The following is a 25,974-nucleotide window of genomic DNA, read 5'->3' on the forward strand; positions in this document are numbered from 1 at the left end:
GCAGTCACCCCCTTTATTGATAAATTCAGCAGCAATATCATCCACTCTAGCTTCCTTGCCACATTTCATTCTGTGTAAAACTTTCACCCCTCTTGTTTATATCTGATGCCCGTTGCATTCAGGAATGCACCTTTGTCACTCTCTTGATAAACCTAAATTTACTTAGTCCTTGAGAAAAGCATTTTCACTACACCCATAATGCAACAGGCCCTTGACCTTACCCTTATGGATCAGGTCTGAGGCAAAGGTTAAAGGGTGTTGCTTGCAGAAAAGAATAATAAGAGAAGGCATTTGAGCAAAAACACTAGTTTCCTTTTATGGAGCATTTGTGGAGGGAGACAAATAATCTTGAAGTTAGGGACAGCATTGCTATTAAGGAAGAGTTATTATTCATTACTGAGTGGTGCTACATTGTATTGTTAGGGAAAAAAGAAATGCTACTTGAAGAATTTTTATGTGCAGTTGTGAACTGCATATGCTTATGTAGCAGATAACCTTGGCATCTTTGTGAGTGGTATTGCCAGTGGTAAGAGTTTTTTTTGTATTATTTTTATGGTGATTTTTCAGATTGATTTGGTTCCAAAGATTTTGTAACAACTCCTATCTTTTGCAGCACCCAGGCGGAATCGGACAGCTCCAGACATCAACAATGAGATGGCTTTTCCCTCACTTTCTGATGCCCAGTCTGCTAATCCAATGGGTGCATGGGGAAAGAGAAAGTCAAAGTTAGTGTTGTTTTGTTTTTCAAACAGGCAATGAAACTAAGTTGTGAGCTTAGGTATTTTCAGTGTCAATTTATTTCTACTTGCTGATCACCAAGCAGTGAGTTTTTGCATAGATTTAATTGCATAATGTTTGACAGAATAGCCATGGTAATAGCTGATATCAAATTGAATAGGAAAATATGTATGATACTGGGTTTTAATCCTTTCCACCGACTGTACCTTTGAAAGATTTTGTTCAGGGTAAATCTTTGTTGCATCCGCACATATTTACACACTCCAGCCAGAGTCTTTGAAGAGGAGCACCCCTTACTTGGTTCCTTGTGTTCCTATTAGAATAAAAGGAGGGAGGGGTTTCAGGTTCCCCCACACCCCTGCCCCTTTCGTTACCTTTTGTAACATGCAGGGAAAGTTTGAAAAGTATTCTTTTTTCCCTTTCCCCAGAGATGTTATAGTAAGTAAGTTGAAAATTTCTTTGTGAAAGAATTGGTAAAGAATATATGTTTGCATATGATTAACCACCAATTTTTTACCTTTTTTTACAGCAATGAAGGTTTTGAGAGTGTGAGGCATGGGTCAACCCGTTCATTTCAAGAAGACTATGCACCACCAAAACTTAGTACGGCCAATCGCTTCGATGCTTTGAGTGACAATAGCTGAGGCGAAGGACAGATAGATTAGTTAGGGCAGTGTAGGAGGGCACCAAGGCAGGACCTACAGGTTATGAACTTTTTTTCTGTATTTTTTTAGAAGAGGGAATATCATCTTGCTGTTTATTAAATTGTTAGTGTAGCTGGAAGATGAAGTCTATTTAGATGAGAAACTCAGATGGCAATTTTTGCTCTTTTTCATTGTGATCCAGATTTTTAAGGAATGTTGCTTTGTGATATGGAATAAAATTACTGAACAATTCTTCCAGTTTCAGAAACTAATATATGTATATATATTATCAAATGAACAGATGACGTATGTTGGTTTGAATATAATTTGCATAGATCTGTGGAATATTTTAGGAGAGATATTGCTTGTCAATATTTTTAAAGTGTTTAAAGATGAAATACTTCTCTACTTATCCATTACTATATTTTTTGATCAATGGAAAATATCATATATAACCTTAGATATCAAACTTGAGTTCGTGGATTTGGTTGTATTGATTAAAGACCGGTAGCTGTTGATGGAAGTCTAAGGGAAACAGCCAGCCATGAATGGTAGCAGTCCAGGTTCATTAGAAACCAGTATAAATATAGTCACTACCATGGATGGGTCTAATGTGGATATTTCAGATTGAAGTCTCTCAAAATTTTGGCTAGAAGTTAAAGATATTTAATAAAATACAGTAAGATTTGATGAAAGTAGGTGTAGGCTATCAGATTCTATATACACATTTTATTTCTAAAACAAAACTGATGATTCAGAATCATGATGAAACACTGACTTTTTTTTTTTACAGTCTATTGCCAGAGACATGAAGTCCAAAATGATGGGCCAATTAATGATATGTACCTGTTGTATGTACCTCTTTGAGAGCCTGTTTTTTTGTATGCAAGTATAGTCAAGAGTACAGTAATTCATCTTAACCAGTTGTTGCATTTGATAGTTAATATCGATGCAAAAATGACAAATCATCTAAGGGCAAGCCAAAATATATTTTTGGGGAGTGTGGTCTTGGGTAACAAGGATCCAGTTAAATTTAGTCTTCATACAGTGCTTATTTTTTAATATATTCTCTTTAGAATGAATGAAAATTAAAACAAAGACACCTGATTTATCAGTATGTCAGATCACTGGTTCGTGGATAATACGTGTCCAAAAGGAAGAAAGTTTTGTCTCACCTTTGTGGTTGTAAGGATTATTTTTGAGGGTATTTAAGTACTGTACCAATATTCAGTCTGCATAACTTTGAAGTTGAATATTGATAGTATTTGTCATAAGTAGTAATTATAATCTGATCATGATTAGTAACTATGATAATTGATTATCTTTCTTTTGCCCATCATTCTGTTAAAGCATGAACATTTAGTGTACATCACGTAAGAATCAAAGCTGTACCAGTATTCAGTCTGCATAACTTTTGGAATTAAAGATTGATGTTATTTATCATAACTAGTAATAATTTGATTATAATTAGTATTTATAATCAATGATTATCTTTCTTTTGCCCATCATTCTATTAAAGCATGGACATTTAGTGTACATCAAATGAGAATCAAAGCTCCCATTATTTCCTGTATATACAGTATATAATTATACAATCCTAGAACCCCTGATTCTTAGGTTACTGCACTTCTAAGTCTGCACCACTCACAGTAACTGGTACAGGATGGACTCCTTTAAAAAAAGAAATTTATTGATGTGACATTATGCTCTTTTGTTTGTAAGAAATGACAGGTTAAGAGATATGTGATGTATATTTGAGAGAGCTGAATGAGATGTACAAAAATGGTTAGGATATGTGGAGAGGATGGAGGAAGGGAGACTGATTAAAAGTGTGTATGTGTCATAAGTGGAGGGAACAAGGAGATTGGGGTGACTTTAGAAAGAGATTGAAGGAAGAAGGGAAAGTTGCTTTAAGTGACTGGGGCTTGAACATATGGGAGGATGTGAGGTGTGCATGTGATTGAGCAAATCGGAGAAAAGAGTTATACAGGGGGTGATGTGCTGGCAGTGGGCTGAAGCAGGGCATGAGCATTAAGGGGAAACCATGGGAAGGTCCTTAGGGCCAAGCTTGTTGTAGATATAGTGCACTGATTTATCTGCATTTATACATGACAGTTTGGAAGTGAGTGATTGAGGCCTTTCGTTCTGTAGTTGGAGCTGCCTTACTAATATATATATATATATATACTCTTAAGACCTTTGTGGAAGGCCTTATGATCATAGTATATGGTGTGGGAGGTAAGCTGCTATAAGCATTGAAATGTTTTTATCAAGGATGTAAGGTATGTGTATGAGTAGGAAGAGAGGAGATTGATTGATTCACAGTGAAGGTTGGTCTGCGGCAGGGATGTGTGTTCTCCCCATGGTTGTTTAATTTGTTTATGGATGGGGTGGATAGGGAGTTAAATGCATGGGTTTTGGAGAGAGGGGCGAGTATGCAGTCTGTTATGGATGAGAGGGCCTGGGAAGTGAGTCACTTGTGCTTCATCAGTGACAGTTCTGATGGCTGATTCAAGTGAGAAACTGCAGAAGTTGGTGACTGAGTTTGGAAAAGTTTGTGAAAGGAGAAAGGTGAGAGTAAATGTGAATGAGAGCAAGGTTATTAGGTTCAGTAGGGTTGAGGGACAAGTCAGTTGGGATGCAAGTTTGAATGGAGAAAAATTGGAGGGAGTGAAGTGTTTTAGATGTCTGGGAGTGCACTTAGCAGTGAATGGAACCATGGAAGCAGAAGTGAGTCACAGGGGGGAGCAGCAAAGGTTCTGGGAGTGATGAAGAATGTGGGGAAGGAAAGAATGCTATCTGAGAGAGCAAAGATGGGTATGTTTGAAGGAATAGTAGTTCCAACAATGTTGTATGGTTGTAAGGCATGGGCTATAGATAAGGTTGTACGAAGGAGGGTGAATGTGTTGGGAAATGAAATGTTTGAGGACAATATGTGGTGTGAGGTGGCGTGAACGAGTAAGTAATGAAAGGGATAAGAGAGATGCGTGGAAATAAAAAGTGTGGTTGTGAGAGCAGAAGAGTTTGTGTTGAAATGGTTTGGACATTTGGAGAGAATGAGTGAGGAAAGATTGACAAAGGATATATGTGTCAGAGGTGAAGGGAAGGATAAGCAGATGACCAAATTGGAGGTGGAAGGATGGAGTGAAATAGATTTTGAGCGATTGGGGCCTGATCATACAGGAGGGTGAGAGGCATGCAAGGAATAGAGTGAACTGATACGATGTGGTATACTGTGGTCGACATGCTGTCAGTGGACTGAACCAGGGCATGTGAAGCGTTTGGGGTAAACCATGGAAAGGCATGTGGGGGCCTGGATGTGGATAGGGAGATGTGGTTTCGGTTCATTACACATGACGGCTAGAGACTGAGCGTGAACGAATGTGGCCTTTCTTGTCTGTTTTCCTGGTGCTACCTTGCAGAAGTAGGGGGTAGCAATGCTGTTTCCTGTCGGATGGGGTGGTGCCGGAAATGGATGAAGGCAAGGAAGTATGAACACGTACATGTGTATGTATGTATGTCTGTGCATGTATGTGTGTGTGTATGGTCATTTATGTATATATGAGTGGATTCTTCATCTGTTGCCTGGCACTACCTTACTGATGCAGGAAACAGCGATCAAGTATAATAATACTGATAATAATAGTAATAATAATAATAATAATAATTATAACTATATATCCCATATACACTCCAACAGCAAGGACTTGAACCTGGGACCTTTTGCGTGATATTTGGGAATGTTAGCCGCTCAGGCCCCTGATAGGGAAATGACAGTTTGATAACTGGTAATCAAATACTCCTCACCTTGCATGCATGAGCAATGGGGTTTGGACCAGTCAGGTTCCCTCAGGCTCACATTACCAGTAGTTAGCATTTTGCAGAACTTTACTGTCAGATGTGGAGGTATATGAACATCGATATAATGCATATTAACTTGCTCTTTCATAGAACACACAGTTTATGTTATCCAGTAATGCTTCCTCATCTTTTCTCCAGTTCACCTATGTGCACTTACTTGTGTTCCTCTTTTTGAACTAGGTGTTCCCAATTGCAAGTCCTTTTTCAGCCCACAGCTGTACGAACTCTTAATTTCTGTTCACCAAACTGAATACCCCTTACCCCCAATTATACTCTCAACTGCCTCATCATTCACTTTCGTATTTCAATAATCCATCTCTTACACCAAATGTCTTGCATCAGAATTGCTGGCACAATATTGTCTCTTAATGTTCTCAAAGCACACACCTCTTCATCTTTCTTCTTCTGGTCAGGTGCATGAGCACTGATAGTCACCCATATCCCATAATCCACTTTCATTTTTACCCACATTTGGGAGCTCACTTGCTTACACTCTCACACATGCCCACAACTCCTGCACTTCAGCAAGAATGCAACCCCATCCTTAGTTCTTGTCTTACTAACCTGAGTTTACATTTAAGACCAAATCGTTCTTTCCCCTTACCCTTAAGCTCTCTTTCACTCAGAGCTAGAATACCTATCTCTCCTCTCTTTTCATTTTGGTTACATCCATACACATATGGATGTATGAATATTTTTTTTTTTTAATCTCCGTTTCTCAAGTTAGGTAGTGCCAGGAACAGATAAAGAAAGGCCACATGCACTCACATTCATTCTCAAGTTATCAAGTGTAGTGCACCAAAACTACAGCTCCTTATACACTTCCAGGACCCACAGAACTTTCCATGGTTTACTCCAAATGTTTCACATGCACTGGTTCAGTCCATTGAGAGCAAGTCATTGCCAGTATACCACATCGCTCCAATTCACTCTTATCTAGTGCATGCTTTTCACCCGCCTTCATGCTCAGGTCCCGATCACCCAAAATCTTTTTCACTCCATCCTTCCATCCCCAGTTTGGTTTCCCCACTTCTTGTTCCCTCCATCTCTGACACATATATCTTTGTCAACCTATCCTCATTCATTCTCTCCATATGTCCAAGCCATTTGAACACACCATATTCTGCTCTCTCAACCACACTCTTTTTATTACCACACATCTCTCTTTTTACCCTTTCATTACTTTCTTGATCATACCACCTCACACTGCATATTGTCCTCATACATTTCATTTCCAACACAACCATCTTCCTCCGCATAACCCAGTCTATAGCCCAAGCCTTGCATCCATATAATATTGTTGGGACTACTATTCCTTTGAGCATACTCATTTTTTGCACTCCCAGATCACATTCTCTCTTCCAATACATTCTTCAGTGCTTCTAGAACCTTCGCCCCCTACCCCACTCCACCCTATGACTCACTTCCACTTCCTGATGACCAGGGAGGTATATTGCTGGTACTATCCACTTGGGTATTGGGAGGGTTAGTGATGGTTGTGTAGTGAACCAGCACTTCATTGGTTGTCGAGTTGCATTCCTCTAGCCTAGGTAACTGTCTTTTCTTTTTGCCCCACCCACACATTTGGACTACTGGCATTCTGTCCAAACATACAGAACACTTACCTTGTCTCACAGAATACTTGACAACACTTTGCTTGCACAACTCATTCCTTGTAACTAGTTTTTCCTGGCAAAGTGGTTGGAGTAATAGATAGAAATAGTAGGTAGGAACATTAGACAGGGGCATTAGGTTGACACATTAGGTAGAAGTAGTAGGTAGGAACTTTAGGTGGGAGCATCTTGTAGGATCAGTTGGTTGGGACATTAGCCAGGAACATTTGGTATTTGGTGGACACATTAGGTACGAGTAGTCTGTAGGAATGTGAGGTAGAAGCCTCTGAAACGCTGCACTAAAGTTGCCCGCTGCTAGTGGCCCATTAAGGATGAGGCACTAAGGGCTAAGAAGTTGGACTGAAATTCACCTGTAATGGAGATTCTTTTGCTGAGGCCACCCCCTTAAAGGAGTTCCCGAAGGGAATGGGCATGAGGAATGTGCATAGATATTAGATTGCGCACTTGGAACAATGGTTTGCCCTCACCCAGAACAGAATGTCTGAATCTCCACAGAAGTCTTCATTTGCTCTTTTTGCCCGACAGACATAAATTGAACCTGTACTCTCCCATCACTTTGAATGGCCTATTGCCTTCACCTAACAAAACACCAACTGTTCCTCTCATTTGACATTACTTGACATTCATTTCCCAAACCTCAAATATCAGCACCAGAACAACAAACAGAATGCTGTAAGAAATTAACTGGTACCAGATATGGTAGAGTGGGTGAAGTGTAATACTTTGAGGTGGTTTGGGCTTGTGAAAAGAATGCAAGATGGAGTTGACCAGGAAAGTGTATGATAGTATGATTAAAGAGGTTGATGTAAGAGGAAGACCACCTGTGATGTGGGGAAATAGAGTGGAAGAGAGTACTGGAGGGAGAAATGGGAGAAGGATGTGGGAAAGGTGTATGCATGGAAGGCATGTAAGGAGAGATAATGGAGACCCTTTTGCCATGCTACCCACTTGATTGAAGTTTCAGAATGGAATGGGTATCAAAGAGATAGATAGATAGACTCCTGTTGTGTCCTCTACAAATAGTTCATATGTTCCACCATGAACTATGCTTTACCTGTTTGGTCATCCACCGTGTCAGTTGCAAATGTAACAAAGCTGCAGAGCGCAGAAAATGGAGCACTCAGAACAATCACTAACTGCCTATCAATCATACATTCTCATCACCTACACAACAAAACAAAGTTCCTCATGATATGATAGCACATCTCTGCTTTGCATTCAGTTCTCTGCTTGATATTTACCATCCAAACCACGCCTTAATTAACCATCGACCTCCAAGTAGATGTATAAAGCTTACCCTTAGTTTATACTTCAGCATGTGTATTCACAGATTTCCCAACAAACACAACACATGCAAAACAAAAAAAATGACATGACAAGTGCCCTTCCAACTCAGTCTTTATCCCTTTTAGACTTTATCATTGATTTTGTCATGCACTTAGACTGAGATTTTAGTAATATTTAGAATGGAGGAAAATATCTTTAATAGAATTGAAAGAATTTTGTTAAAAAATAAGAAAAACATGTATAGATGTTTCACACTAGCTACACTATCCAAGTATGAGGAGTCAAAGGCACCTGTGGGTAAATGTAATTTTGCCAACATCATGCAAGCCAGATGACAAAGTAAGTTAAACAGATATCAGGTAGTGTCATGCAGTTGCCAAGTATTTTTTTTTATAGTAAGTATATTACCAAGTATTTTTGAAAGAAAAAAGAAGAATACTCTATGTTGCTTATGTTAATTATTACACTCAGCCATTCTTGCACTGATGTGAATTATCACTAACATATACAGAGGTCCCTTGCCTACCACAGTTTTGAGAATAAGCACTAGATTAATATAAACCATTTTTCTACCATGGTGTCAAGTTTTGAGTACCCTTGGTTTTCCAAATCACTACCAAAATTTTATCATTGCACAAGGTGGGTGTCATGTGGCTGAGGGCTGCTAGTAACAGGCCAGCAGACCACCATTTTTAGGGAGAGGCAGTAGATGTATCATAATCAGGTGTTGCTAGGGGCGAGCACTGAGGTGGCCCTGTGTGTGGTGAAGCTGCTTTGTGGGAGTACTGTATTATGGCATCAGTGCTACCATACCAGCATCATATATTACTTTACAGTTTTGTACATCAATTCTTTGTACTTTTATAGAATAAGCATGTTGTATTTGAAATATTACATGCGTGTTTTTACCCTGAAGTGTTCATTATAGGACTTAAGGTGTGCATCTCAAGGGTCAGTTCCCTCAACCCCTAGTTTCCCTTAGGCCTTGTACCTTGCCAACCATGGTTTTGCCAACAATGGGATCTTCCAGGAACATAACCAAAGTGGTTGGCAAGGGACTTCTGTACTCCTTGCAATTGATTTGTTGCTAACATTTATTTTCATTCGTTCTTGTAATATATTTTCAACAGGAAGATAAATTCACTTTGCATATGGGAATAATGATATTCATACATATCCCATTGAATTGTATAATTTCATAGTCCATATGCTTATAATAAACTACACTGATTCTATTTGCATTCTTTTCAGCATTTTGTTAGATTTGTCAAGCACCAAGTTTCAAAATGGATAAAAAAGAAATCTTTAATGTCCGTATCAGATCAAACAAACAGTCACATAACATACTTTTCCTTAAATTTTCATTTGAATGAGAGGGTCTGTGCCCCAATAACCAAATGCAAGTGGCATGAGCATGGGTAATGGAAGAAACAATCCATTTATTCCTTGAAGAGTCTCGCAAGCTCCACATCTTGTCCCAATCAGTTAATGCTATTTGTTTTGGTCACAGGAAAAGTATGCTTTAGTTTGGAATCAAGAGAATAAAAATAGCTATTGGCACTACAGTTTTCCAAAATAGAACATACAGGTCTGATTCTTGATGCTGTGACATCTAAATCTAATAAATGAGGAGCATGATTTTCTTTTCGGAACCTGGTACCATTCCACATCAATCCATTCACCCATAAATGCAGGGCAAGGTGCTGTCTCCTCAACTTCACTACTGTTGTTAGACTCATTACTGAATTCCTATGGTAAGGGCCATTATCATTTTCATTTTATCAGTTAGTGGATTTTCTTCATTGTGAATTTCAAATTCTCCGTCAAAGACATTATATTCCATTACAACCCTGTCTTTTGATGATTGAGATCTAATGTGTTTTGGCAAATTTCATGCCCACACTAGCTTTATGTTAGTGGTGTAATTTCTGTGAAGTACCTGAATGCTTGGTGACACTTGCCAGCTATGCTTGGGAGCATTTAATCAAGATGATGAGGATGTTTGGCAACTTTTCATGCCCTATACCCCATCTCTACTATTACAAACACCAGTTTAGTATATCTTATGTCCTTGATAAAATTTCTATAGTCAAGACACAACATTTACTCTTATTATAAGAATAATTTAAGAACAGGACTGAACCTAAGAGGGATAATCTCACTTTGTCCCCTTCTCTTTTCCTTCTTTTGGAAAAGTAAAACTAGAGGTGAGGATTTCATTTCCAGCTTCCCTTTTAGTCGCCTTTTAAGACTGCAGGGAATATCTGGGAAGTATTCTTTCTCTCCATTCCCCAGAGATAATATTTTTTTTCATACATATTCACCATTTCCCACATTAGAGAGGTAGCATTAAGAACAGAGGACTTACCCTTAGAGGGAGTATCCTTCCTTGGCCCCCTTCTCTGTTCCTTCTTTTGGAAAAATTGATATGGGAGGGGAGGATTTCCAGCCCCCCCGCTCCCTCCTCTCTTAGTCACCTACGACACGCAGGGAATACGTGGGAAGTATTCTTTCTCCCCATCCCCAGGGATATATATATATATTTATTTTATTTATTATACTTTGTTGCTGTCTCCCACGTTAGCAAGGTAGCACAAGGGAATAGACAAAAGAATGGCCCAACCCACCCACATACACATGTACATACATACACGTCCACACATGCACATATATACATTTCAGCATTTATTTATTTATTTATTTATTTATTTATTTATTTTACTTTGTCGCTGTCTCCCGCGTTAGCGAGGTAGCGCAAGGAAACAGACGAAAGAAATGGCCCAACCCACCCACATACACATGTATATACATACACGTCGACACACACAAATATACATACCTATACATCTCAATGTACACATATATATACACACACAGACATATACATATATACACATGTACATAATTCATACTGTCTGCCTTTATTAATTCCCATCGCCACCTCGCCACACATGGAATAACAACCCCCTCCCCCTTCATGTGTGTGAGGTAGCTAGGAAAAGACAACAAAGGCCCCATTCGTTCACACTCAGTCTCTAGCTGTCATGTAATAATGCACCGAAACCACAGCTCCCTTTCCACATCCAGGCCCCACACAACTTTCCATGGTTTACCCAGATGCTTCACATGCCCTGGTTCAATTCATTGGCAGCACATCGACCCCAGTACACCACATCGTTCCAATTCACTCAATTCCTTGCACGCCTTTCACCCTCCTGCATGTTCAGGCCCCGATCACTCAAAATCTTTTTCACTCCATCTTTCCACCTCCAATTTGGTCTCCCACTTCTTGTTCCCTCCACCTCTGACACATATATCCTCTTGGTCAATCTTTCCTCTCTCATTCTCTCCATGTGACCAAACCATTTCAAAACACCCTCTTCTGCTCTCTCAACCACACTCTTTTTATTTCCACACATCTCTATCACCCTTACATTACTTACTCGATCAAACCACCTCACACCACATATTGTCCTCAAACATCTCATTTCCAGCACTTCCACCCTCCTGTGCACAACTCTCTCCATAGCTTACGCCTCGCAACCATACAACATTGTTGGAATCACTATTCCTTCAAACATACCCATTTTTGCTTTCCGAGATAATGTTCTCGACTTTCAAACATTCTTCAAGGCTCCCAGAATTTTCGCCCCCTCCCCCACCCTATGATTCACTTCTGCTTCCATGGTTCCATCCACTGCCAGATCCACTCCCAGATATCTAAAACACCTTACTTCCTCCAGTTTTTCTCCGTTCAATCTTACCTCCCAATACACTTTACCAAACTCAGTCACCAGCTTCTGCAGTTTCTCGCATGAATGAGCCACCAGCGCTGTATCATCAGCGAACAACAACTGACTCACTTCCCAAGCTCTCTCATCCACAACAGACTGCACTCCCAGATATCTAAAACACTTCACTTCCTCCAGTTTTTCTCCATTCAAACTTACCTCCCAGTTGACTTATCCCTCAACCCTACTGTACCTGATAACCTTGCTCTTATTCACGTTTACTCTCAGCTTTTACTTTCACACACTTTACCAAACTCAGTCACCAGCTTCTGCAGTTTCTCACCCGAGTCAGCCACCAGCGCTGTATCATCAGCGAACAACTGACTCACTTCACAAGCTCTCTCATCCACAACAGACTGCATACTTGCCCCTCTCTCCAAAACTCTTGCATTCACCTCCCAAACAACCCCATCCATAAACAAATTAAACAACCATGGAGACATCATGCACCCCTGCCGTAAACCGACATTCATACACACACACACACACAGACGTTTATTTATTTCCTAAATACTCACTCTTCCTAACCTAGCTAGTATTTGGAGTAAATGACTGAGCCTTCTATGTAGACTTTAACATAATATTAATAGAAGAATGGAGTTTTCTTTGTTTTATAAAGATTTGCTATTTATTAACTCCTTCATATTTCAGCCAGACTGCCTTTGATTAGGATTGCTTTATTTATATGTTGTGCTGGATATCTATATTCACCTGATAACCTTGGAGGAGATGGAATTACAAGAAGGTACTGTTTTAGGTATTTGCATAAATGATAAGAACCTTAAAGTGGTTGGTAGCCACAGACCAGGGAGGTATATAACTTGATACCACCTGCCTTGGTATCGGGAGGGTCATTGACGGGTGCGTATTGAGCCAGCTCTGAAGTGGGTGTCAAATTGCTCTCCTTTGACCCAGCTATCTGTCTTTCTGCTTCAGCTACACGTGGACTGTATTCATTCTGTCCACTTACACAGTCTCTCCTTGTCACATATAACACTTGACAAAGACTTAACTCACAAAACTCATTTTTCCTAACTAGATTTTTCTGTGGTGAGTGCTGTGTAGCTAGCCCTGCCTTTTGGCAAATTGTTAGAAGTTGATAAAAGTAGTGGGTAGGAACATTAGACGAGAGCATTAGGTAGAAACATTGGGCAGAAGTAGTTGGTAGGAGCACAAGCTAGGGGCATTAGATAAAAGTAGTAAGTTGGAACTTTAGGTAGATATTAATCAAAAGAAGTTGGTGGTAACATTAAGTAGGAGCCTCAGAAAACACCTGCAGTAGAGTTGCCCTACCTCTGCCAGTGGCCTGTTAAGGCTAAGAAACAGGACTGGAGTTTACCAGTTATGGAGACTCTTTTTGCCATGGCCATCCCCTCAAGGGAGTTCCCCAAAGGGAACAGAAGTTAGAGATATAGATAGATAGATAGTTAATCTCTCTTTTGCAGGATTAATGAGTTTTCTGCATGCATAAATAATCATTTGCAAGGAATATTCTCTTTTCTCCAATTATAAGGGGCATGTTAAACAATAGTGTTTTAATGAGATAAAGAAATATCTCTTATGCTTTTGTCTTTCCAAAAGCATTAAAATCTATAATATTTTGTGCTTTTCCCTTGTGATGTATTTTGAGAGTATAGAGTAATGTTGTTAGCTTCCATGTAGCCCAGAGTAGGTTTTAGGAAGTTTGGAAGTAGAGTCTCACAGAGACTGAAAATGTCTTGCATTTGATTTTACCTCACTCCTCCGCTTATCTTTTTCCTCTCATGACGAACTAGAAAAGTATGGATAATAACTGTAGATGCCATTGCTGTGATTTTGAGGAGGCAATTATTTTATCCATCACTGATGTTCATAGTGTTGTGATATGGAGTTGGGCCAAATCAGTATGTAAATGAGATATTTACTTGTTAAATTTTAACTTGTTATACATTTACAAGAATATAGTGGCCAGACTATCATAGTGCTTACAAAAAAATAAGAACTTGTGTTATAGGTCTAATCATATTAATTTGGATATTTTGTGATGCCAAGTTTGTATCCGTTATATTTTGACCTGGCTGAGGTAAAGTAGACCAAATGATACTGAATGTAATAGAGCATTTGAGATTATTATTAAAGTTTTATGGAAAGGGTAGTCATTTTAGTTCAAGAATAAAAGTTAAACATGGGAAGATGCATTCTTTAGTTTTTAAAAGTTACCAAATAAAGTATTTTGAAATACCCACCACTGACATTGTTTTCAAGCAGTTAAATTATGATTAAGATCCCCAATACTGTCATTGTTCTGTAAATGTCAGCAAATCTTAGAAGTTTGTCATAAACTATAAAAACTATGGTAATGAGAATGGAAAAACAGCATAGCATCCCTTTTGTGAAAGATTAGACCATGGTTGATTATGAAGTATGCATAACAGACCACCAAGTTGCGTTGTGTGAAAATAGCCCAAAAGTAGAACATGATGAGGGACAGGTTGTGATTCTTCTATACAGAAAAAGCTAAGTTTTTAATTTTTCTACTCGTACATGACATGCCATCAGATGGTAGTGTTCTGACAATGATACTTGAAAAATGTATCAAACTTACTAATTTTCTGCTTTCCTTTCATTCTTTTTCTTTATCTTCACTTATTTCAATTGCAGTGCTTTTCTTATTGAGCATAATTTAAGGGAAATTATTCATTTTCCTTTTTGTTTTTAGTGTGAGGAAGTGGTGACTTCTTACCACAATGTCAGTAATACCATCATCAAGAATTCTCCAGCAGATGTTGTAGTTGTTGTTGTTGGACCTTTTATTAATGATGAAAAGTTAACATTTGTTTCTTATTTGCCCTTTTGTAAGTGATGAAGTTTAAGCAAGTTTTTAATTATGAAGGAGCTGTTATGGTGTTACCTCAGAACCTTATATGTATTATCATACCTAGTCATTTCATGAAGTAGGACCATGGTTGAAGCAGAGCATCTTCAGAAGGGTTTATTTTTTTGTTCATTGATTATATGTATAGATGTGTGTGTGATGCAACATGCTGCATGTGGTGCAACAGTGAGGTTCTACAGGGTGCTTTGTCATTCAGTAATGAACATGTATGCTGTTTTGTGTAAGTTGCTGTTAATCCTTTGTACTTTTTCTCTTTAGTATTCAGAAAAATCTGACTGCTCAGAAAATCCATCCAGGGTTGATTTTACTATTTTCGAAAGTAAGAATTGAGGAAACTCAGTACTCTTAGGTATTGTGCAGAGTTCTCCAGGTAAATCATCCTCTCATTTGTACCATATCTGTAATTGGAAGAATTGCATCCCCTTCCCCTTTTTCATGTTAGCATTGTGGTATGAACCAGTTTTTTGTTTTGCTGCAGATCCAAAAATATTTCTGCTGTCAATTAAGGAAGATGATCATGACAGGTGGCTCAATCCATCGCAGTTGAGTGTAGAGGATGGTACTGTACTATTTTGCCTGCACTGGGGAAGGTCTTAAGCTTCAGATTCAGTTTCTTACATTAAGAATATCATAAAGTATTTCAGTTGTGCATTACTGGTATTCCTGGACTACGTTTTAAAAGAGTATGTTTAGGTTAGGACTTTCACACTGTAGACCCATAGGTCATCCAATGAGTTTGCTTAAATGTTCCTGTTTAGTGTGAAACTTCTGTTTTCGTGGAAACACTCCTTTGTTCAGAATACCAAAGTAATGCACCTTTGTTGATACTGACAACCTAGCAGATATGACCTATAAATGTTTGTGATAGGAGTCTGTCCCTCTTAAGGCAGTGTTAGCATTTTTGTAAAATTTTCCAAAATGGTATCCTTCATAAAAAGAATTTGGTGATTCTGTGTTGGTCCATGTGTGTTGCATATTCAGGAAGCACTAAGGAATGTTTGGAAAGAGGGAACGTTATCTGGGAGGGCAAAATTGGGTATGTTTGAAGGAATAGCATTCCCGACAATATGATATGGCTGCAAGGCATGGGCTATAATTGGGTTGTGCAGAGGAGGGTGGATGTGTTGGAAATGAAATGTGTGAGGATAATGTGTGGTGTAAGGTGGTTTGCTTAAGTAATGAAAGGGTAAGAGAGATGTGTGGTAATAAAAAGAGAGTGGTTAAGAGAGCAAAAGAGGTGTGTTGAAATGGTTTGGACATTAGGAGAGAATGAGTGAGGAAAGGTTGACAAAGAGGATGTATGTATGTATTTCCAGCATGTCATAGAAGGTGACTAAAAGGAGAGGGAGCAGGGGGCTGGAAATCCTCCGCTCCCATTTTTTTTTTTTTTTTTTTCTGAAAAGAGGAAGAGAGAAGGGGACAAGTGAGGATATTCCCTCTTAAGGCTCAGTCCTCTGTTCTTAACGTTATGTCGCTAATGTGGGGAAAACGTGGGAAGTATATATATATTGCAAGAGGTCACAGTGGTGTGCTTGATCTAGCATATGCAAAAAACCACAGGATAATGAAACTCTAAAGTTCCCAAATGCACTTTCGTGTAATGATCATATCGTCAGGGGAGATACAAGAGTGAGATACAGGAGGGTAGGATTTACAACCCCCTATCCCTTTTAATTGCCTTCTGTAACATGCAGGGAATACATGGGAATAATTTTTCTCCCCAATCCTCTGGTATAATTGATATATTGCAAGAGGTCACAGTGGTGTGCATAATATAGTATATATAATAATGTGTCTTTTCAGTTAAGAACAGAGGACTGAGTACAGAATGGAAAAAGGTGAGAACAATGGACGTAAGGTGAGTGGGGGAGGAATGGGATGTATTTAGGGAATCAGTGATGGATTGTGCAAAAGATGCTGGTGGCATGAGAAGCGTGGGAGGTGGGTTGATTAGAAAGGGTAGTGAGTGGTGGGATGAAGAAGTAAGATTATTAGTGAAAGAGAAGAGAGAGGCATTTGGACGATTTTTGCAGGGAAAAAATGCAGTTGAGTGGGAGATGTATAAAAGAAAGAGACAGGAGGTCAAGAGAAAGGTGCAAGAGGTGAAAAAGAGGGCAAATGAGAGTTGGGGTGAGAGAGTATCATTAAATTTTAGGGAGAATAAAAAGATGTTCTGGAAGGAGGTAAATAAAGTGTGTAAGACAAGGGAGCAAATGAGAACTTCAGTGAAGGGCACAAATGGGGAGGTGATAACAAGTAGTGGTGATGTGAGAAGGAGATGGAGTGAGTATTTTGAAGGTTTGTTGAATGTGTTTAATGATAGAGTGGCAGATATAGGGTGTTTTGGTCGAGGTGGTGTGCAAAGTGAGAGGGTTAGGGAAAATGATTTGGTAAACAGAGAAGAGGTAGTAAAAGCTTTGCGGAAGATGAAAGCCAGCAAGGCAGCAGGTTTGGATGGTATTGCAGTGGAATCTATTAAAAAAGGGGGTGACTGTATTGTTGACTGGTTGGTAAGGTTATTTAATGTATGTATGACTCATGGTGAGGTGCCTGAGGATTGGCGGAATGCGTGCATAGTGCCATTGTACAAAGGCAAAGGGGATAAGAGTGAGTGCTCAAATTACAGAGGTATAAGTTTGTTGAGTATTCCTGGTAAATTATATGGGAGGGTATTGATTGAGAGGGTGAAGGCATGTACAGAGCATCAGATTGGGGAAGAGCAGTGTGGTTTCAGAAGTGGTAGAGGATGTGTGGATCAGGTGTTTGCTTTGAAGAATGTATGTGAGAAACACTTAGAAAAGCAAATGGATTTGTATGTAGCATTTATGGATCTGGAGAAGGCATATGATAGAGTTGAAAGAGATGCTCTGTGGAAGGTATTAAGAATATATGCTGTGGGAGGCAAGTTGTTAGAAGCAGTGAAAAGTTTTTATCGAGGATGTAAGGCATGTGTACATGTAGGAAGAGAGGAAAGTGATTGGTTCTCAGTGAATGTAGGTTTGCGGCAGGGGTGTGTGATGTCTCCATGGTTGTTTAATTTGTTTATGGATGGGGTTGTTAGGGAGGTGAATGCAAGAGTTTTGGAAAGAGGGGCAAGTATGAAGTCTGTTGTGGATGGGAGAGCTTGGGAAGTGAGTCAGTTGTTGTTCGCTGATGATACAGCGCTGGTGGCTGATTCATGTGAGAAACTGCAGAAGCTGGTGACTGAGTTTGGTAAAGTGTGTAAAAGAAGAAAGTTAAGAGTAAATGTGAATAAGAGGAAGGTAATTAGGTACAGTAGGGGTGAGGGTCAAGTCAATTGGGAGGTAAGTTTGAATGGAGAAAAACTGGAGGAAGTAAAGTGTTTTAGATATCTGGGAGTGGATCTGGCAGCGGATGGAGCCATGGAAGCGGAAGTGAATCTTAGGGTGGAGGAGGGGGCGAAAATCCTGGGAGCCTTGAAGAATGTGTGGAAGTCGAGAACATTATCTCAGAAAGCAAAAATGGGTATGTTTGAAGGAATAGTGGTTCCAACAATGTTGTATGGTTGCGAGGCGTGGGCTATGGATAGAGTTGTGCGCAGGAGGGTGGATGTGCTGGAAATGAGATGTTTGAGGACAGTGTGTGGTGGGTGTGAGGTGGTTTGATCGAGTAAGTAATGTAAGGGTAAGAGAGATGTGTGGAAATAAAAAGAGCGTGGTTGAGAGAGCAGAAGAGGGTGTTTTGAAATGGTTTGGGCACATGGAGAGAATGAGTGAGGAAAGATTGACCAAGAGGATGTATGTGTCAGAGGTGGAGGGAACGAGGAGAAGTGGGAGACCAAATTGGAGGTGGAAAGATGGAGTGAAAAAGATTTTGAGTGATCGGGGCCTGAACATGCAGGAGGGTGAAAGGCGGGCAAGGAATAGAGTGAATTGGATCGATGTGGTATACCGGGGTTGACGTTCTGTCAGTGGATTGAATCAGGGCATGCGAAGCGTCTGGGGTAAACCATGGAAAGTTGTGTGGGGCCTGGATATGGAAAGGGAGCTGTGGTTTCGGGCATTATTGCATGACAGCCAGAGACTGAGTGTGAACAAATGGGGCCTTTGTAGTCTTTTCCTAGCGCTACCTCGCACACATGAGGGGGGAGGGGGATGGTATTCCATATGTGGCGAGGTGGCGATGGGAATGAATAAAGGCAGACAGTGTGAATTGTGTGCATGGGTATATATGTATGTGTCTGTGTGTGTATATATATGTGTACATTGAAATGTATAGGTATGTATATTTGCGTGTGTGGACGTGTATGTATATACATGAGTATGGGGGTGGGTTGGGCCATTTCTTTCGTCTGTTTCCTTGCGCTAGCTCGCAAACGCGGGAGACAGCGACAAAGCAAAATAAATAAATAAATTCAGTAACGGGTTGTATAAAAAGGAGAAAAAAATAATTTTAATATATATACTTTTTAATCTTTTATAAACTGTGTTTCAATCTATGAACTGTTCAGCAGGAGGTTATTGACTATTTTAAAATATTTTTTTTATAAAACAACTGGCTGTTTATTATACTGAAAAACAAAATGACAAGTAAAGGGTTTCTATACAACAATTTATCTAAGTTGTACTACACTGTAATGTATTTTATTACTAGTTCATTGCACATATAAGTCAACCACTAGACAAATAATGGGAACAATATTATTCATAAAAGGTATTTTCATAATTTGGCATTTTTGACAATGACCTTGGACAGCCACTGTGCACTGTCTGGCTGAAACTCTTGACAATCTTTCCAGTTCTGTAATTTTGTTTATGGAATTTATAACACAAGTTATTCCTCTTTACTTACATGACAATTAGATACATCCACATCTATGAGTCAGCTAAACTGGATTACACTGATAGCCCCAAAGTTTAATAACATGAATGAAAGGTTCTGTGAGGCAGGAGTTGGGAGGGTGATATTGATACACATTAGTGTTCACTGGGCTTTTTACCAACAGTCAATTGGAGCAAGATAACATTAAATGCCAAGGGTGTTAAACCTTTCTGCTTACATTCACACAGAAAACCATGCCCCAAAACATACACACACACTCACTTAACTACTGTTATTGACACTGTGTAATCTCAAATTTTTATGATAATTAATTGGAGAAATGAGATGAGTATGATGGATTAATGATAAAGTGCATTTGAAAGTGGGATATTAAAAGGAATGTGAAGACCAGGTAAAGGTACAAGTTGGGTAAACTTAAGAAAACAAATTGTTCCCACATATTTTATCAACATGCAATGGGATTGAAGATATTGACAATACTTAAATAAGCCAGGATCTAATAACTCTGGCTGCAAAAGCTTGCTAAGTATAATATACCCCATTCCAAGGGTTGGTCACCTGGACAGTATACAATGTATGAAGTGTGGAGAAAAGTATGTCCATCCCTAACATATTAAAAAAAGCTAAAGATGCAATCTTGATGAATGGAAAAGTGTTTCTGGTAAGATAATTTCAATTGAATGATGAAAGGAATTAATTAGTTCTTAGGCAAAGCAATTGTAAACATGCACATGAAAAAATGCTTACATTTTAGATTTATTCTATTATCGATTTCATCCAATCAGTGCAATAAGCAAGCGCACTTTGTTTCTCTCAAGTATAACAAAACCATTTACTGTACACATCAAAATCTAATTGAATATCAAACTTATATAAATTTGATTGTCCTGACAATAAATTTGACAAATTAAGCTTTATCTTTGATATTAATGAGTGCTTTGCATACTGGATGATCATTATGAATTACTACATAAAAGGTATGCTTATGTGAGTTTTGAAGCAAATTGGATTGTGTGTTTAGAGCATTTGAAACAAATCGTTATATAACTAAAGTTTGGAGATGAAGTAATGGCAGTATGGTGCTTTCTTCAGACAAAATGGGAAAAAGAACTGATACTTTGAGTCTGTACGAAGTACAGATTTCTACATTACCAAATTTTGTTTTACGGAGAGGTTCATGTGAATACATATGTAGTTTATAGCTACAGCCGACAATCTACATTAATATATAAAATAAGCAAATATAACAATCTTACCAACAAGTAATTATAATTCTCCTTTAAAATATAAATCCTGAAGAAAGAATGCTTATGCAATGAACATTATCAAAGTGCTGCCATTCAAGTAATCTTGCAGTCACTATACAACCTTTTATTTACCAACGCTTTGGTGATGTTCCCACAAACACAAATGAACATGTGTACATGAAAATTCAATTTATACAGCAACCAACAATATTAACAATTTCATTACCTGTATAACCTGCCAGTCATTTATGGTTATTCTGTAACGTAAATCTTATTAAAAATATGTATGATATCCAAATATTAAAATTTCATTCACCAAGTTTGAAAAGCTTCTCTGAAGTTAAAAACATTTTGTAATCATTACATACTTCAGTAAATTTTATTGCTATATTGCTGTATCACTGATGTTACACAGGTGAATAACTTTTTTTTCTTATGCCTTCTCATCTTTCCCCCTCCTTGGTGAAGTTGTTAGGTGAAGATGGCTAATCTTTCAAGAAAAATCCTTGCTGGGCTCTTCCTCCTGTACCTACTTTAACTTATTCACTGCAGTTGAGGTATCACATCGTTGTAATTTTTTTCCATATGTCTTGGTAATTTTTCCCTTCATTGCAGCTGGAGCATATATATATATATATATATATATATATATTTTTATTATTATTATTATACTTTGTCGCTGTCTCCCGCGTTTGCGAGGTAGCGCAAGGAAACAGACGAAAGAAATGGCCCAACCCCCCCCATACACATGTATATACATACGTCCACACACGCAAATATACATACCTACACAGCTTTCCATGGCTTACCCCAGACGCTTCACATGCCTTGATTCAATCCACTGACAGCACGTCAACCCCAGTATACCACATCGCTCCAATTCACTCTATTCCTTGCCCTCCTTTCACCCTCCTGCATGTTCAGGCCCCGATCACACAAAATCTTTTTCACTCCATCTTTCCACCTCCAATTTGGTCTCCCTCTTCTCCTTGTTTCCTCCACCTCCGACACATATATCCTCTTGGCCAATCTTTCCTCACTCATCCTCTCCATGTGCCCAAACCACTTCAAAACACCCTCTTCTGCTCTCTCAACCACGCTCTTTTTATTTCCACACATCTCTCTTACCCTTACGTTACTCACTCGATCAAACCACCTCACACCACACATTGTCCTCAAACATCTCATTTCCAGCACATCCATCCTCCTGCGCACAACTCTATCCATAGCCCACGCCTTGCAACCATACAACATTGTTGGAACCACTATTCCTTCAAACATACCCATTTTTGCTTTCCGAGATAATGTTCTCGACTTCCACACATTCTTCAAGGCCCCCAGAATTTTCGCCCCCTCCCCCACCCTATGATCCACTTCCACTTCCATGGTTCCATCCGCTGCCAGATCCACTCCCAGATATCTAAAACACTTCACTTCCTCCAGTTTTTCTCCATTCAAACTTACCTCCCAATTGACTTGACCCTCAACCCTACTGTACCTAATAACCTTGCTCTTATTCACATTTACTCTTAACTTTCTTCTTCCACACACTTTACCAAACTCAGTCACCAGCTTCTGCAGTTTCTCACATGAATCAGCTATATATATATATATATATATATATATATATTAGAAGGCGACTAAAAGGGAAGGGAGCGGGGGCTGGAAATCCTCCCATCATTTTTTTTTTAATTTTCCAAAACAAGGGACAGAGAAGGGGGCCAGGTGAGAATATTCCCTCAAAGGTCCAGTCCTCTGTTCTTAACGCAACCTCGCTAATGCGGGAAATGGCGAATAGTATGAAAGAAGTGTGAAAGATATATATATATTTTTTTTTTTTTTGCTTTGTCGCTGTCTCCCGCATTTGCGAGGTAGCGCAAGGAAACAGACGAAATAAATGGCCCAACCCACCCCCATACACATGTATATACACACGTCCACACACGCAAATATACATATCTACACAGCTTTCCATGGTTTACCCCAGACGCTTCACATGCCCTGACTCAACCCACTGACAGCACGTCAACCCCAGTATACCACATCGCTCCAATTCACTCTATTCCTTGCCCTCCTTTCACCCTCATGCATGTTCAGGCCCCGATCACACAAAATCTTTTTCACTCCATCTTTCCACCTCCAATTTGGTCTCCCACTTCTCCTTGTTCCCTCCACCTCCGACACGTATATCCTCTTGGTCAATCTTTCCTCACTCATTCTCTCCATGTGCCCAAACCATTTCAAAACACCCTCTTCTGCTCTCTCAACCACGCTCTTTTTATTTCCACACATCTCTCTTACCCTTACGTTACTTACTCGATCAAACCACCTCACACCACACATTGTCCTCAAACATCTCATTTCCAGCACATCCATCCTCCTGCACACAACTCTATCCATAGCCCACGCCTCGCAACCATACAACATTATTGGAACCACTATTCCTTCAAACATACCCATTTTTGCTTTCCGAGATAATGTTCTCGACTTCCACACATTCTTCAAGGCTCCCAGAATTTTCGCCCCCTCCCCCACCCTATGATCCACTTCCGCTTCCATGGTTCCATCCGCTGCCAGATCCACTCCCAGATATCTAAAACACTTTACTTCCTCCAGTTTTTCTCCATTCAAACTTACCTCCCAATTGACTTGACCCTCAACCCTACTGTACCTAATAACCTTGCTCTTATTCACATTTACTCTTAACTTTCTTCTCTCATACACTTTACCAAACTCAGTCACCAGCATCTGCAGTTTCTCACATGAATCAGCCACCAGCGCTGTATCATCAGCGAACAACAACTGACTCACTTCCCAAGCTCTCTCATCCCCAACAGACTTCATACTTGCCCCTCTTTCCAAAACTCTTGCATTCACCTCCCTAACAACCCCATCCATAAACAAATTAAACAACCATGGAGACATCACACACCCCTGCCGCAAACCTACATTCACTGAGAACCAATCACTTTCCTCTCTTCCTACACGTACAAATGCCTTACATCCTCGATAATAACTTTTCACTGCTTCTAACAACTTGCCTCCCACACCATATATTCTTAATACCTCCACAGAGCATCTCTATCAACTCTATCATATGCCTTCTCCAGATCCATAAATGCTACATACAAATCCATTTGCTTTTCTAAGTATTTCTCACATACATTCTTCAAAGCAAACAACTGATCCACACATCCTCTACCACTTCTGAAACCACACTGCTCTTCCCCAATCTGATGCTCTGTACATGCCTTCACCCTCTCAATCAATACCCTCCCATATAATTTACCAGGAATACTCAACAAACTTATACCTCTGTAATTTGAGCACTCACTCTTATCCCCTTTGCCTTTGTACAATGGCACTATGCACGCATTCCGCCAATCCTCAGGCATCGCACCATGAGTCATACATACATTAAATAACCTTACCAACCAGTCAATAATACAGTCACCCCCTTTTTTAATAAATTCCACTGCAATACCATCCAAACCTGCTGCCTTGCTGGCTTTCATCTTCCGCAAAGCTTTTACTACCTCTTCTCTGTTTACCAAATCATTTTGCCTAACCCTCTCACTTTGCACAACAAACCTCGACCAAAACACCCTATATCTGCCACTCTTATCATCAAACACATTCAACAAACCTTCAACATATATATTTTATTTATTTATTTTGCTTTGTCGCTGTCTCCCGCGTTTGCGAGGTAGCGCAAGGAAACAGATGAAAGAAATGGCCCAACCCACCCCCATACACAATGTATATACATACACGACCACACGCAAATATACATACTTATACATCTCAATGTACACATGTATATACACACACAGACACATACATATATACCCATGCACACAATTCACACTGTCTGCCTTTTATTCATTCCCATCACCACCTCGCCACACATGGAATATCATCCCCCTCCCCCCTCATGTGTGCGAGGTAGCACTAGGAAAAGACAACAAAGGCCCCATTCGTTCACACTCAGTCTCTAGCTGTCATGCAATAATGCCCGAAACCACAGCTCCCTTTCCACATCCAGGCCCCACACAACTTTCCATGGTTTACCCCAAACGCTTCACATGCCCTGATTCAATCCACTGACAGAACGTCAACCCCGGTATACCACATCGATCCAATTCACTCTATTCCTTGCCCGCCTTTCACCCTCATGCATGTTCAGGCCCCGATCACACAAAATCTTTTTCACTCCATCTTTCCACCTCCAATTTGGTCTCCCATTTCTCCTCATTCCCTCCACCTCCGACACATATATCCTCTTGGTCAATCTTTCCTCACTCATTCTCTCCATGTGCCCAAACCATTTCAAAACACCCTCTTCTGCTCTCTCAACCACGCTCTTTTTATTTCCACACATCTCTCTTACCCTTACATTACTTACTCGATCAAACCACCTCACACCACACATTGTCCTCAAACATCTCATTTCCAGCACATCCACCCTCCTGCGCACAACTCTATCCATAGCCCACACCTCGCAACCATACAACATTGTTGGAACCACTATTCCTTCAAACATACCCATATATATATATATATATATATATATATATATATATATATATATATATATATATATATATATATATATTAATCGAGAATGTATATATATATATATGTATGTGTATATATATATATATATATATATATATATATATATATATATATATATATATATATATATATATGAATTGTGTGCATAGGTATATATGTATGTGTCTGTGTGTGTATATATATATGTACATTGAGATGTGTAGGTATGTATATTTGCGTGTTGGACGTGTATGTATATACATTGTGTATGGGGTGGGTTGGGCCATTTCTTTCGTCTGTTTCCTTGCGCTACCTCGCAAACGTGGGAGACAGCGACAAAGCAAAATAAAAATAAATAAAATATATATATATATATATATATATATATATATATATATATATATATATATATATATATATAAAATTTATATATATATAAATAAATTTTATCCCTGGGGATAGGGGAGAAAGAATACTTCCCACGTATTCCCTGCGTGTCGTAGAAGGCGACTAAAAGGGGAGGGAGCGGGTGGCTGG

At 39.3% G+C, this 25,974-nt stretch overlaps 1 protein-coding gene across 2 annotated transcripts in view; it reads left to right on the top strand.

Annotated features, from left to right (window-relative positions):
• Positions 1–1,780, top strand: part of LOC139756933 (protein CDV3 homolog) — a 37,702-nt gene extending 35,922 nt beyond the window's left edge. For both annotated transcript variants that reach the window (XM_071676875.1, XM_071676876.1), the window contains 2 exons: positions 614–725; positions 1,268–1,780. In XM_071676875.1, the coding sequence (XP_071532976.1) occupies positions 614–725; positions 1,268–1,382 (227 nt within the window). In that variant the 3' untranslated portion in view covers positions 1,383–1,780. The remainder of the gene's footprint in view (positions 1–613; positions 726–1,267) is intronic.
• The last annotated feature ends 24,194 nt before the right edge of the window (positions 1,781–25,974 follow it).

Source organism: Panulirus ornatus, chromosome 23 (assembly GCF_036320965.1).
Source record: "Panulirus ornatus isolate Po-2019 chromosome 23, ASM3632096v1, whole genome shotgun sequence".
NCBI lineage: Eukaryota > Metazoa > Arthropoda > Malacostraca > Decapoda > Palinuridae > Panulirus > Panulirus ornatus.